General features: G+C 42.6%; 1 protein-coding gene across 1 annotated transcript in view; it reads right to left on the minus strand.

Moving 5' to 3' along the window:
- Positions 1 to 14,495, minus strand: part of LOC128309605 (uncharacterized) — a 98,663-nt gene extending 84,168 nt beyond the window's left edge. Inside the window, exon 1 of the mRNA XM_053046042.1 lies at positions 14,485 to 14,495. Coding sequence (XP_052902002.1) covers positions 14,485 to 14,495 — 11 coding nt within the window. The remainder of the gene's footprint in view (positions 1 to 14,484) is intronic.

The raw sequence follows: 14,495 nt of genomic DNA on the forward strand, positions 1-14,495 counted from the left end.
ATTATTTCAATATCTTCGTCTAGATCGCTGCGATGACGCTTTTGTGCGCCAATCGACACAGTCATCGTTAGGTTTGTCGTCAATTAATCGTTGAAATCTTCGTTTGTACGGATGTTGTTTTTTTTTGTTAAACAAGTTCTTGTCTTAAATCTACAATTCGGCTCACGTTGTGCTTTTCACAATATGTCGAAACCTTCTCCAGCATTTACGCATCTTCAGCAATAGCAAAATGCATTGCCGTTAATTATCCTAATTTTGCAATTTTTATTTCAAAATTCCAAAACGTCTGCAAAAACCACACTCATAAGTATTCCCGCGTCTGCACTCGAAAAGGATACGACAAGAAACGGAGAATTTGCTTCGTAAACAATTGATTCCACAGTTGCGTGTTGTTGGCAGATTCGTTTGTCTCTCCGTCTGCCGTTCGCCCGCTGCTCGTAAAGCTCATTATGGAAATGAATCCCTGCATCTGCATCTGGTGGTGTTGCCACTTTTCTCATGCATCCGAAAATGGAACATTATGGTAATTGGTGCTTAATGGAGGGGCAGAATTTGAACAGAAATCGCATTCCGAGCTGGTTGCACGGTATGACTGCACCCGTTCTGACGGTTCTGATGGTTCGAGCCGGTTCAGGAGCCTCATTGATGCTGCTGGTTTATATGCTAATGTAAATGGTTTAACTGAGATATAACCGTTTGCTAGTGGGGATAAGTGAACTTATTCCGGTGTGATAAAGAGTTTCACTAGCGCCATGGGAAGAAATCAGCGACGTGCTAGTCGAGGCTAGCAAATGTTCAAGACAATACTATATTTTATCTTAATTGAACATTGTTGTTTAAGGCACAGATTTATAAGAGAATAAGGAGAGCTAGCTATCTCAACATTATCATTGGAAACGAATTTTCACTAAAGAACTTTGACATCTAATAACAAAAAACTCAACATTAATTCTGATATCTAAAAACGGTCATAACTTGTGTTAATTAAACATTAACACATTATAATTCATATCACGAATTAAAATACTTTAATTAAAAAACATACAATCTTTGCTTTGGTCGTGGATGTATGTTGGGAGTAATGTTTTATTTCCCTCAAGTGTGATAACGAACACAATACTTCAACGTCGGTATTATATTCCCGACCAGCTCATATGCACATTTACCGTTTTCCATTGCATTCCATATTTTCCCACGCCAAAATCACACCCATTGTCCTTGGTGGTTAGGCACGTAATTAAAAATGAAGAGGCTCCTGGACCAAGTGGGTTGGCCGGCGTACCCATCCCGCAGCAAAACACTGACCGACGCTTGGACGAATTCGACCGAAAAGGTAATTAGCTCGGTAAAAGATAAGACAATGCTCCAGAGCGTTGGGGGCAGTCTGCGAATGACGGGGAGAAATAAAACTTCTCTTAAGAGCGCCATTCGTGATTCTGGTCCCTGCTAAGTGGGGCTGGAACCACAACCATAGGGCCCGATGGTCAGCGGGCGGTAATATTACTCCGTTTAATGGTGAGAGGCTTCCTGCAAAAAAGACAACTGCTGCCTACACTTCAGAAGTTAATTTAAAATATGAAACAAACGGCGGCTGGTAGAAGAGCGCCGTTTTCCAAGTGTTCTATGCGCTTTTTTGTTTTGCTCTGTTTTGGCGCCGAGTATTCAGTTACAGGCCTACCAACTGCTGCATCGTAGGTGCACTATGGACTCACGCTCATCCACCAAGTGCAGCAAGCATTGTGTAACGCCGTGGTGATATCCGCCGCGACTCATTACTTTCCACGACGCTATCTCGCACGAGTAGCGGGCAAATATCTCACCCGGCGAATGTGGAAGGTGCTGGTACCGAAGGTACCGAGCAGATCAGAAGCAGCAGCCAAATCCCCGGCAAACTGCCCCCGCTGCAAGGCAGACGAACTAAAGCCAGAGCAACAATTTGTGCAGCCTTAACTAAATGCCACACTCGTAATCCGATACTATCCATTAGCGTACGCGGAGTCCCACCGTCGGGGGGATTTTCTCATGACTTACGTGGCCAGGGAAAGCTACGTCGTAGCCGGGGTTGCTACAGTTCCACGAACGGTATGGCTCTCGGTCCGGTTGTTTATTGTATCCTTCCACCCAATAATCAGTTACTATGTATCAAGGTTAAGCATAACAAAAACTGTACCACAAATGAACGTTACATTATGGTTGACGGTGAAGAACCATGGCAAACCTGAACATGCGCTCGGTGACCGGACTGTGGAGCATTATTAGACCCTTCTTATCGGTCCATTACATCTACGCAAAGTGCCTCCATCGATCGATTCGAGAGAGAGAGAGAGAGAGTGTGCGAGCAAGCGAGAATCCACATCCACATCAGGCCAATAAACACTTAGTCATTTCGGGTCGACTCATCCGCATCATTTGAGGGCTGCGGTTAGGAATTGTTCCACTGGACGCTGTTTAGACGATGACTTTCATTCGAACGCGCACTGCCAGCGCAACCCATATCACTTTCGATACTAATCCACCACGAATGCGAGTCATCATTAAACAAACAAATCGTCCCGTACGACCCAGATTGGCTGCCCGTGCCCATCGCCGTCGAGATGCGTACTTGAATCGGTTTGGTCGTAAGCGCATCAAAATATGATATTCAACATGCCACACATTCCAATGTATCAGCACACACACACATAGTGACTGTATCGCTGGTTTACCATCATGGGGTGAAAATTTGTTGTATGGTTTTTTTCAAACCCAACAAAGCATCGAATCGCATGACCTCCTGGTGCGTTTTTGTGGCAGACTAATTTCAAGCAGATTGCTCGCCAGAAACAGATCCCATCTGGATTTGAGCTTTTATGATTGCTTACACCTCATTTAAGCCTTCTTTTTTCCGTTGCTATTTACAGACGAAGGTGCGAACAACTTCCCATCAACCACCAGGGAGGTGACCCCGTTTTGTGTACGAAACGATCAACATGAGTGAGCGGACATTTTCCCTTTGCTTGCTCACTTCAGCCTAAAGCTCGATCTGACGATACGGATCAGTACTGGAACGCACCGCGCTATAAAGCTATGGCCAGTTCTATGACGCTCTTTTACATCAAATCAAATAACGCAACAAGCGGAGAAGAGAAAAAGAACGGATTGAAATAACATAATCTTCAAACAATCTAGCCCCGTAGTTCAATTGGGCTGTAAAATAAACATTCTCGAAATCTGCGCCCATATCCCACTCGGCGCACTGTTAGATCGGCTCGATTTCAGTACAATGTCGATCGATCGAAAGGAGGGTGAAGATTAATAAAGAGATTTCCGAAACTGAAAGGCATCTTCTACTTCACGTGCTTCCCATTGCTTTCGACGTTCGGTCGCAACCCGAACCGTGGTATGCCCGTATATCGGGATGGTGATCTTCAGTTTCAGGCGGTCTAACAGTCCGATACGATGACCATCGGATGTCTCTGTAACAAGGCGTATCGAATCGACGTTCCTGCATTGAATCTCGATTCGACTACAGACCCAATCATAGATGTCAAATGTTTTGAAGCCAAACTTTGCTCTTAACCGCGTGGAAAGTACACTAGAGAGAAATATGAGTTAACTTAACAAAACAGAACTTATGACAATAACAAATAACTATTGACCATCTCAGCGGAGATGATCGGATCGGATCAAAATTGGACGGATAGGCGATAAGAGATTTATCGTTGCCGTTTTTTTTGGAACGTTGAAGAAGGTTGTCGAGATCGTACGGATTGGTCCAAGAACGACTTAAGATGAGGTATGAGAACTACAAGCAAGTCCAAGTGTTTTGGTAATACAAACAATCACATCACTTCACTTTGCATGGACGAAAAATTTCTCTCTCTCTCTCTCTCTCTCTCTCTCTCTATCTTTAGGAAACTTCTTGAAGAACAAATGGGAAAACCTTAATATCAAAAGACTTCAATAAAAGCGACGAACCTTACTATTGATGCTAGTAAAGTAAATGAATCAACTACAAGCAACATGTGAAGCAATATCTTATTTTATGGGTTTTTTTCGAAACCACTGGAAATCTATTCATACAGTTTAGAAAGAGGCTTTAGAAAAAAATTGTAATCGTTACTTAATATTCTATATCTCCTACACGCTGTCCCAGTGCATTCTAATTTAAATTGTATGTACAAAACAAACAGGCGGTGCACCTGTACGTGATTTGTTTCAAAGGGGCAATTGAAATTTAACAACTCTTCATTCTCTGTCACATTTGGGGACGCTTTAACCGGATGTACGACGCGTGCTTGCTCCGGATGCTCTGTTCATTCGTTCTTCCGGAAGGAACGTAGCCCCGTTTTCGGCACTTCAAACACCAAACCCAAGCCTGAATGCAATCAATGATTATTTCCCTTTTTTTGCTACGCTTACAGGAAAACTACTTCTTAGTGGAAAACAATACATATTCTCGAATAACACCCGGAAGCGTAAGTGTCTCACACGAACGTTGAATGGCAAATAAGTCATGAAAGACTTGCCCAAAATCATTTGGTCTCACTTAAGTCACATTTAACGTTGGAACCAAATTCAACTTTGTACCATTTTCCTCTGGTCATGAGTTTGAACCATGTTTAAGCTACACCGGTAGACGTACCAGAACAGGACGTCTCCGGAACCCTTTAGAGATTTTAAAACTTTGTCTTCACCTTCTTACGGTATGGCGCTTACGCTTCGCACCTACCAGGCGGTCCGCAGTCTATTGTATTCCGTCAACGCTTCAGTGGCCGATTCGGCGCCGCCAAAGTGGCAGTTCGAAGTGATCATTAACATAATTTATGTGCCCACTACGTGTTTGTTTTTGTTTTTTCCCCTCTCTCTCGCTTGTTTCGTTTGGATACAAGATTATTACTTCCCTATTCACGATTTTACTCAGGTTTTCTTTTCTTTTTCCCTTTTGATTTGACACACGAACGATGAAAACGACACCCACGTAAGACGAGTTTCGATAGATGAAGGCTAGAATTATTAGGCGTGTGTAGGGGTATGCACGTGCTACTTAAAAGTTGCCAGACACTTTTATTCTGGTGCTTCCGAACTAAACCTTAATCGACTGGGAGTTTGATGATTGTGATGAACATTATGGTGCCTAATATTTTGTCTCTCTTTCCCGATCGGAGACCGTATGATGCATACTAATTGTAAATTATTGTAGACACCTGCCCTGGGTTTATGACCTATCGATTAAGGTTGGGATAATGAAATCATAAAGAATCCTTACTTATTTGTGAAAGAAAAACCATACAATAGAACACGGAATATATAAAATGCCTTTTAACCTTATTTTTAGCAAAGAGAAAAAAAAAAACAATAAGCCCACACTCGTACGACACTTTCCCTCGTTGGTGCTGTCGTTGCCAAATTATCTACCCAAAAAAGGACAATCTTTCGAATCCGATGCAGCGTGCTCTTGTACCCCAAAATCAGCACCATCATTGCGAACGGAACGTTTAACCAAAATTTGGTACCAATTTTGCTCCCTAATTGACAACTCCAGGCGCCGTTGTTCGAACCCTACCGCCTCCACGCCCGCAGCAGCTTTGCGACGCTGGTGCGCTTGCACGGTGGACGTACGTTACCATTTCAGATAATCTTTTGTCACCCCCACGGTACCCCGTGGGTATTCGCTACTTCCGAAAGAAAGCCCATCGAGAGGGCTACCATGCTTTACGGAATACTGCGAGATGAGGTGTATGCAGCGGAATCGGTGCAAAATCGGCTGGAATGTGTACCTCATTATTATTCGTTGACTGAATAAGCAAAGGAGCGTATCGGAAAATAAATGAACAAGCGTGAAGGGGTTGGAAAAAAAACAACACAAAACAAAATCACCACAACGAAGGGGTACGTTCGCACTGAAAGGTTCTGAGAGAAGAAACGGGAATCGGTATAGCACCGGGTACGTTGTTCAATATAATCTATCTCCCTAGTGATGGGATGAGTAACTTCCACTGCGGAGCAGACCAAGCTATTGTATCGCAGCTTTTTGTGCGAGAAGAAGCTTTTCCCATCCGAAATTCGTAGCAATTAATTAATTCATCTTGGATTTTCTTTTTTTCCACAAATTCTTCGATGATCTTACAGGACATCGATCACAACCGTCGATAAGATGCACAACAGCAAAGACAACCAAAGTAACAGTGTTTCAGTGGAGCAGCTGTTTTCCTTCACATACACACACACTCAGTAGGATGCAAGCTCGGACACTCACACTTTGTAGCAGCAGCAAAAGACGCCACACAGGCAATCTGTGGTGAAGAAATTCAGCAGACATCGACATCTCGAACGATGACATGCCTGCATTCACCGATAATGGTGCAATTTTTGGTGGAGATCTACCGGTACAGCCCTCCAGGAAATCGAGTGAACCTTCAAAAAATTAAACAAAATAGAGGGAGAAAAAGAGAGAGAGAGAGAGAGAGAGAGAGAGCAAAAGATAATCCACATTTTCGGACCTGAAGGAGCGTACGCGCGTACCTGTCGCAAGGGAACGTAAATGAACTCAACAAAAATCGGAAAATTGGTACGCGAATAAGAAATAAAAACAGCCACACACCAACGCACACACATGGGCCCTCGGTAATACGCGCTACGGTGAGGGTGCGCGCGCGACTTGTACCGATCTGGGAGATTGCACTTACAACACTCATCGCGGAAAAATATTGGTTTTGATGTACGCAAATAATTGGCCACCCACAAGTAAAAGTAGGTTCACCAAAGCAGAAACCAAACCAACCAAGCTGACGATGTAGGATTGAGCTGATTGGAATCGGTCGGAGGTGGTTTGTGTTGATTCTGATGTCCGGAGAGCGCGAGAGAGAGAGAGTGAACGTCACCGAAGGGTGTAAAGAACAGGCTGCCAGGCGAACCATCGAGGGTGTAGAATATCCGGGTGGTACCAGTTTCGGTGTCCGCAACGGTTAAGGCAAGTAACAAATCGATTGATTCGATCAGCGCCCTGCAAGGGAGGACGACGTACAACCGGACAAGTGGAGAGTACCGATCGTCCAAAGTGGATCAGTCTGCGTCAGATGACCAGCAGACAACGTACCGGTGTACCCGGTGGTACACTTCACCCGGACCTCGAGTGCTTTTAGTGAGAAGGTCCTTAAGTAAGCATCGTTCGTTGAAGACATCGCCGTACGTAAAATGTCACCGGACGGGAAGATCTTGTACCGTGCACCGTTTGTCCGATCGGTCAATCGGGGGTTCGCTTCTTTCCCCCGTCGGAAGATGATGCGGATGATAGGCTGACAACGTACGGATAAACGAAGTGCCCAGCGAAACACCAACGCTTCGTACGCATCCTAATGCGAGTCCGTCCGGGCTCACCGGCACATGAGGTGTGTAAGCGAAAGGTAAAGCTGCCGATAGTTATCAGCAAAACAAAACAAACGAGTGGGATACAGTTCGAAATGGGGAGCGTTTTTTTTTTGTTCAGAGACAAGCCGAACGAGCAGGAGCATCTCACCAGTCTTCCGAGAAGGGCCAAACGCTGGCTGTGTATGATTCTATCGCCATCGGGCGGCTTCACTCTGCGGACAGTAAGTACGGTAAGCATTCCCGAACGAGTCACCGAAAGGCGTCGTCATCATCAACGCGCCATCCGGGGCGTGTGTCTCCGATTCTTCCGAAAGCGCTCCAGATCGCTAATCTTTGCTTCTGCAGTATCCCCGGAAGGGAAAAGAGTTTGGCGTCCGCATTGTGGGGCGACTCCTCTTAATTAACTCTTTAAAATACTTTTCTGTGGTGGATAATGCGCGGGAACAAATTCGGACCAGTAATCCGTCGAACGTTATCGGAACGAACAAACTGCGTCCTATCGTACGTATCGCAATGTCGTCGTATGTTATTCTTGTCCCTATACTATTATTTTTAAGATTAAAAAAAAACCTAAATTCTATCGGTTCAGTAAAAAGAAAGAAAAAAACCCAGGATTATTGGAAGAAATCCTTCCCATATTTGCCTTTCCTGCTTACTACACAACACAAACAGTTGAACAGTAATAAATGACTTTTTTATAGCCAAAATTAACATACAAACTATTAAATTATGATTTCCAATATAAAATAGGACTTCCACTCCAGACAATCCATAAAAAATCGATTCGAAATGGATAGGTGAGTGCAGACCAATTAAGAATGGCCATTCTTCATTGTGATTATTCACTGCAAACCAGTGAATAGTGAGTAGGACATTCCTTACTAGCTGCTACAAACCCATATCGAACACCAATACTCACCGCTGGCAGTAAGATCGAATTGCAACAAAGAAAATGTTGATTGGTTTCGGTAAGAACATGCAGCAGCAGCAAACAAACTTCGGCTGCAATCAATCCCTGCACACATTAGGTCTGAATGGCGTAGTAAAGAAATAAAAACAAAGAACCAGTAAAGTTGATCCCCACAACTGACAGTAATGATTTGGCTTGCCAGCATCCACTCGCAGATATTGCATCGCACAAAACCGTTCCATTGACTCAATCGACACACATTCAACTCAATTGCACCCGATTGACAAGCCCTTCCTGGTGGCGGTTGCACACGGCATGCAAGATGCAAACGATTTGATATGCAAAATAGCTTCCTACTTGCAGTACCCTCGTGCGCCTATGCGCTTCTTGCTCGCTGCTCAGTATTTGGGACTGATCGATCGACGGGTTCGCCGTGATCGGTGACAGCTGGAAAATGGACAATCATTTTCCCAACCGTCGCATACATTTCAATACCACGCCGTGAGTAGCAGCCATCCATTGTCGTTGATGGGTACAATAAAGGTGCAGAATAGTGCCACCATCGCGCTCCATAACGTCTAGATGGCGCTTGAGATATTAAGTCAAAGGCTATTTTCTAAACAGGACATCTGATAAGATGCGTGATTGGTTTGGTTAGATCCTTCACGGAGGATGATGATAAACTATTGATTGATTCATATTTGACCATATCAAATTTTAAAACATTTTCTTTAAATAACATCCTTTTGAAAGACTGTTACCACATGTTTGCGTCAGTATGGCTTGTATCGTTGTTATTTAATTTTTGTACGCTGCAACGCAGACCAAAGCTGCAATCTACTATAGATATTTCCGAATCTCATACACCATTTTTAGGTAACTCTGTGGTGTAGGTTTCTCACTCGACTGAGTGGTAGTAAATACCCTCTGGTACCTTCCGGAGAACTAACTTTCAAGTTCTCTATTTCATCTTCAACGCACTTGTTTCATTTCAGGATCAGAAATCCTAATTCTTCAACATTTGTGCGTTTTTGTTATCTTCTGGCAATATTTTATACAAAAAATACAGATACACTCTAGTGCATACTGTAATACTGGACCTTGAAAACGTCAAATGTTCTATCATATCGAAAATACTAAGTGCAATATTCTTAATATTTGAAAGAAGCTTATTTTGCTAGCTTGTTTAAAATTTATGAGCATGCTCATGCAACATTTTAAAAGTCATCATTATTCCACAATAATACGTCGTTTTTTAGTTCAAAATCTGAGGTATTAGTCAATCCATATTTTGTTTCATTTGTTTGATTTTTTAATAATACATTATCATTGTACAATATGCAATAATAAAAATTTACGTATTTGTAAATCTACGTATAAGACGTACTGCGTTTTTCTGGGACTACGTTTAGCAATTTTTTTTTCGGAAGCTCATTTCATTTTTAAACGATTATCGAGAAGATTCAAAATGTAGATTAAAACAATATTCTATTACTTTTTGGCATGAATACCTCTTATATTTTCTTGGCCTTTTCTTGGTTCTCGAATTTTCCTTTATTTTGTTCATCACTAGCTCGTCACGGTCAATTTTGTCGTTAAAAGACCGACAACAATACCATAAAAAATCGCTCTTAAAAATGAAAATTTAGAAACTGCCTTCAGATGTTCAGACAATGAGAGAGATAAAAAAATTCTAACACATTTGCACAAGTTTTATCTCATCAAACTAACCCAAATAGGTTAGTTGCGTTTAGTGATCAAAACTGAAACAAAACCATTGCCAAAGCCAAGCAAACCGTCCACCAACGGGCTGTAGTCTGCTTCCTTAATCACACCTAAATGTGGAGCTGACTTTTCGGTTGTTATTGTTTCGGTGGACATACTTTTCACACAAATTAGAACCTGGCTCGCGTCAGCATACGTCCTTCGTATGGGGCGCAAAAAAAACAACCCCTTTTCCAGTACCCTGCACCCAGAATGTTTTAATGTTTGTACAAAAAAACTGACCTCATCTTCCAGCCAAGATGCAAGTTCATGATCACTGTTCGACCGAGAAGAAGCTCACGCTTGGAAAGGGGCGGGTCGGTAAAACATAAATCGATAGAACTAGTACATTAGAGTATGAACACACACAAACACCCGGATCCTAGATACATCTCACCCCACGAACACACGGCCAAGCATATTTCGCTGCTCTGCGAGGCTAATCACCCGGCTGGCTACCCGGCTTCGTTCACCGTGTTTGCGTGACCACTTCGCACCTGGTGCACTCATCCAAATCTGGTCCAGATCAACCGCAAGCCGAGACCAGACAACGTGCGCTGGTCGCTGGAAGCTCGCGACCGGGTTGCCAGCACAATTAGAATCGATGTGTGACTTATCGATCGCTGAGGTTAATTCCACTTGCTACCTTCAAAGGGAAAGGATGGGAGACAGAAAGTAGAAGCAGAGAAGGATAGCAAACGCAGAAAGAAAGGAAACCTGACCCCAGAACTAGAGCTGGACATAGACATGTGAAGCGAGAATGGTGATGGAGAGAAAGTCTTCACGCAGAATAACTGAAGCATGAAGAGCATGGGTTAACGAAACAGACGCACACGGTGGGCACACGGTTCGTTCCCAAGTGGCAACACAACGAAACGAACACGGCTTTGACAATCTGTGAAATGGATTCATTTTAATCGATGCTCCACCAAGGCTTTCCCCATTTTTCCTCTGTTTGGTGGTCGCGGCCTTCGCTAGGCGGTAACTTTGCATACACCACACAAAAGCCTACCTTGATTGTCCGTCAAACTTGATGACTTCTGCGGTGCCGCATTGAGGACTACAAAACAATAGAGACGCAGGTTATGGTGGACAGGTATGGCTTTCTCTACACCATCCACCACGGAAGACGTCTAATCGAATTGATTTTAGTAGCCTGCTGGGGGATCAACCACGGATCAAAATATATTGCCACCTGTGGTGGCTTCCATGAAACCGTTCAGCATGCTGCCCAATCCTGCCCCATCCCGTAGTATTCCACCAGAGGTAAAAAAAAAACACGTCAAACGTCGGCTGGTTGCCTGTTGCCTCACATTATGACATTATGCTTTCGTTACCCTGGCCGTCGAACCGATTGAGCTATTTATAGAGCTTACCTTAAAAGCATTTTTTCGTGAATATCCCAGCCACTAGACTGAGAGGCAGGTCAGTAGTAGCACACTTGTGCACACTTAAAAGCTTTTACTGCCTACACCCGCGACTTGCGCCGCACTGCTCCCAGCAGGCTTTGATTGATAGAACTGTACCGCGCCACTAATTGCGCGTGCGTACAATGGACGTGCAGAAGTTGCTGCGGGCTGTATGGGAAATGGAAAGGCAACGCGTCGCGACCGGCTAAGCTGCGTCACAAGAAGCTAGCGCCATTTAAACGCCAAACGTAACAACAACTACAAGAAAAAAAACTGTCAGAGGCGCCCAAAACAGTTCCAAAAACATGCTTTCAAAGTGGTAATAAAACAATAACAACCAAAACCAAGGGAAAGAGAGAAAAAAAAGAAATACAACATCGTACACACTTCAACGATCCCTTCGGACGCTTTGTTGCTGGGGAGCATTATAAATCACGCGCTTAGGAGAGCGCCGTCTGTCGTACATAATGTATTAAATGGGAATCGCGATAACATATCTATTACATTAACAACTTCGCGGCACATTGGTAGAGATGGGGTTGTTGTGGTTATTTTTTTTTTTCCTTTAAGATGGTTTGCCAAATCAAAGACAAACATAACGTCCTGTTTGTTCTGGGTTCAAACATTTATACGCCAGTTTATCATTGTCCATTCTTCTCTGCAATTGTATATGGTTTCAAAGTGAAACATATGTTTAAGCCTCTGGGTGTGATAAGATATAAATTAATATTTTTATTCTGATACTTTGTGTACAACAGTTGATATATTCTTTTACATAGTGTCGGTTTATTTTAAACAAATTTAATCCAATACAAAAGTTTTTGATACACATTTTGGCTCAATATTGTTAGTTGGCGCGCTGTCTTTAAAAGGTGATTTGTACAGCACAAAAGGCTATTGCAATCAAACAAATAAACTTGATATTATTCTCACATTCTCTGTCCCCTGAAGCTCTCTAATTAAACGATGACAGTATTACAGCTATTATGCAATAGTTGGCGTTGTTTTCTATATTAAATGATAAATTTTCATACGTAAGAGATGGACATATTTTATAGGCAAATAGTATGATTACTTAACAGTTGAACAGTTATCTGCAAACCGAATTGTTTTGCAATTATTATCGTTTTTCTAGAAGCAACATCGTTGAAGCTGTATTGAAGTGATTATATTCTAACTTAAATCCAAACACGTTTCTATCGTAAGGTATCGTAAGGTAAGTTCTTCTAGATAGTGAGTAGCACTTACAAATTGTTTCAAAATATTAACTTTAATAATAGGCCAATATACTATTGGTCCAACCCAATTTCAAGTATACTATTTCACTAATGTTTCATGCTCATTATTCGAAGAAGTTTATACATTTTTAATACTACGAACAACATTCAGCATTCGCATTAGCATTTCCTAGTACTATTTTTCTCCAAATGTATAGCGACTACCGTTAAACGATTTTCTGGATGGCTACAAGTGTCAAACGCCGAAAAACACTGCTTACCTGCTGACCCACGATAACCAGATCGCGCGCCCACATTAACCCCACAAAAACCGAACAGAAACACACTCATAAAATGTTCCATCAAACGATCACCCTCGACGATGCTTGATGTTCACTAAAAATCAATAATGCTTGTCTGTTGATTTACAGCGATCGTTCGGTCCGAACGGTGTGTGACGAATTAATCCTTCGCCCGTGGAATACCAACCACAGCGCAGAAGAGTAGGAAGAAAAAACGCACCGATCACATTTACAGAAGCCTATAAAATTAATTACCTTCCTCCACACGTGCGGTTCCCGTTGCGGGGTGTTCGGGTACAGATGAGCTCTAAAAGTGGGCTCTTAAATTTGATTAACCTAGCCATTGTTCACACATTAAGTGGTGGTCTAGCTCTAATCCCATCACACGTCTCTTCCCGGCTGTTCGTGTGGCAAAAGGGTTTTTTATCGTTTAGATCGCTCTTTTTACGAATCATTTGGAAGGGATGTCAGCCAAAAATGGAGTTGGTTGGTTAATGGTAAATAAGTTCCTATTGAAGTTGATTAAAAAGTTAAACAGTTGTTGTTGTAATTAAATTTCAAGTAGTATTGCTTATATTAAGAAGAAAAAAACTAGCAAAAGTTATTAAAAGATTTAGGATCAATTACATCCATAGTTTCTTCTCCGTTATGATACGTTAACGCACTCTTGGGCGGTCTGTTATAATCATTGCCACACGCCAAACAGCTTTAATGAATACCCACGAACGCACCGGCGACTGGTTCATCCTCGCTCGGCATCGAACCGAAGCAACCCATCCACCCGGCCGCGTGAGCTGAAATACCGGAACGCACGTGTGGCGCGTGTAAGACTCATTTAAGGATCGACCAATTGTTGAAGTGAGTCAAAAACAAACAACAAAGAAACTCAATAAAAACCGGGTAAGAGAGAAACAGAGCGACACAGCTAATGTCTCCCCGCACGCGCACAGGAAAACAGACGAAGCAGCAAGGTAGTATTCTAGGGATGATGATTCTGGTCCCTAAAACTCCACTCCCCATTCCAGGGTCCACACGGCCAGCGCCGAAATGTTATACGAGGCGCTTATGTTTGGAGAATGTTAATTTGCATGCTTCTGTTGCCGTTCATGTGGATCGTTCGATTTGGTTTGTTGTGTTTATTTTGTGTGTTTGTTTGTAGTGTTCTTTTTTCCTACGCATCACGATCACGTCTCGATCGTATGGCAAATTAAATGGCTCCATTTGGACCAATGGTCTTTCCAAAAAGTAAAAGCAGCAAAACTAAATACACACTCACACACACAAACACTGGCAGCGATGATGTTGTAGATTACTAATTAAAACAATGTTCCTTGGCGAAGCCATAAATATGTATCGCAATCGATGTGAGTTGGGAAAGAATGTTTAGATTGGAAGGGTTCGTCGCTTGTACCACATTTTAGGCCGAACAAATCTTACGTACATGTGTTTGGTTTAAGCTCGCTAACTGATTGGTGGACAAAATTCGCAAAGAATGGAGTAGAAAATTGTGGTTTAATTGATAACTCACTCACCTGGTGAACAT

This window comes from Anopheles moucheti, chromosome 2 (genome assembly GCF_943734755.1).
Source record: "Anopheles moucheti chromosome 2, idAnoMoucSN_F20_07, whole genome shotgun sequence".
Taxonomy (NCBI): Eukaryota; Metazoa; Arthropoda; class Insecta; order Diptera; family Culicidae; genus Anopheles; species Anopheles moucheti.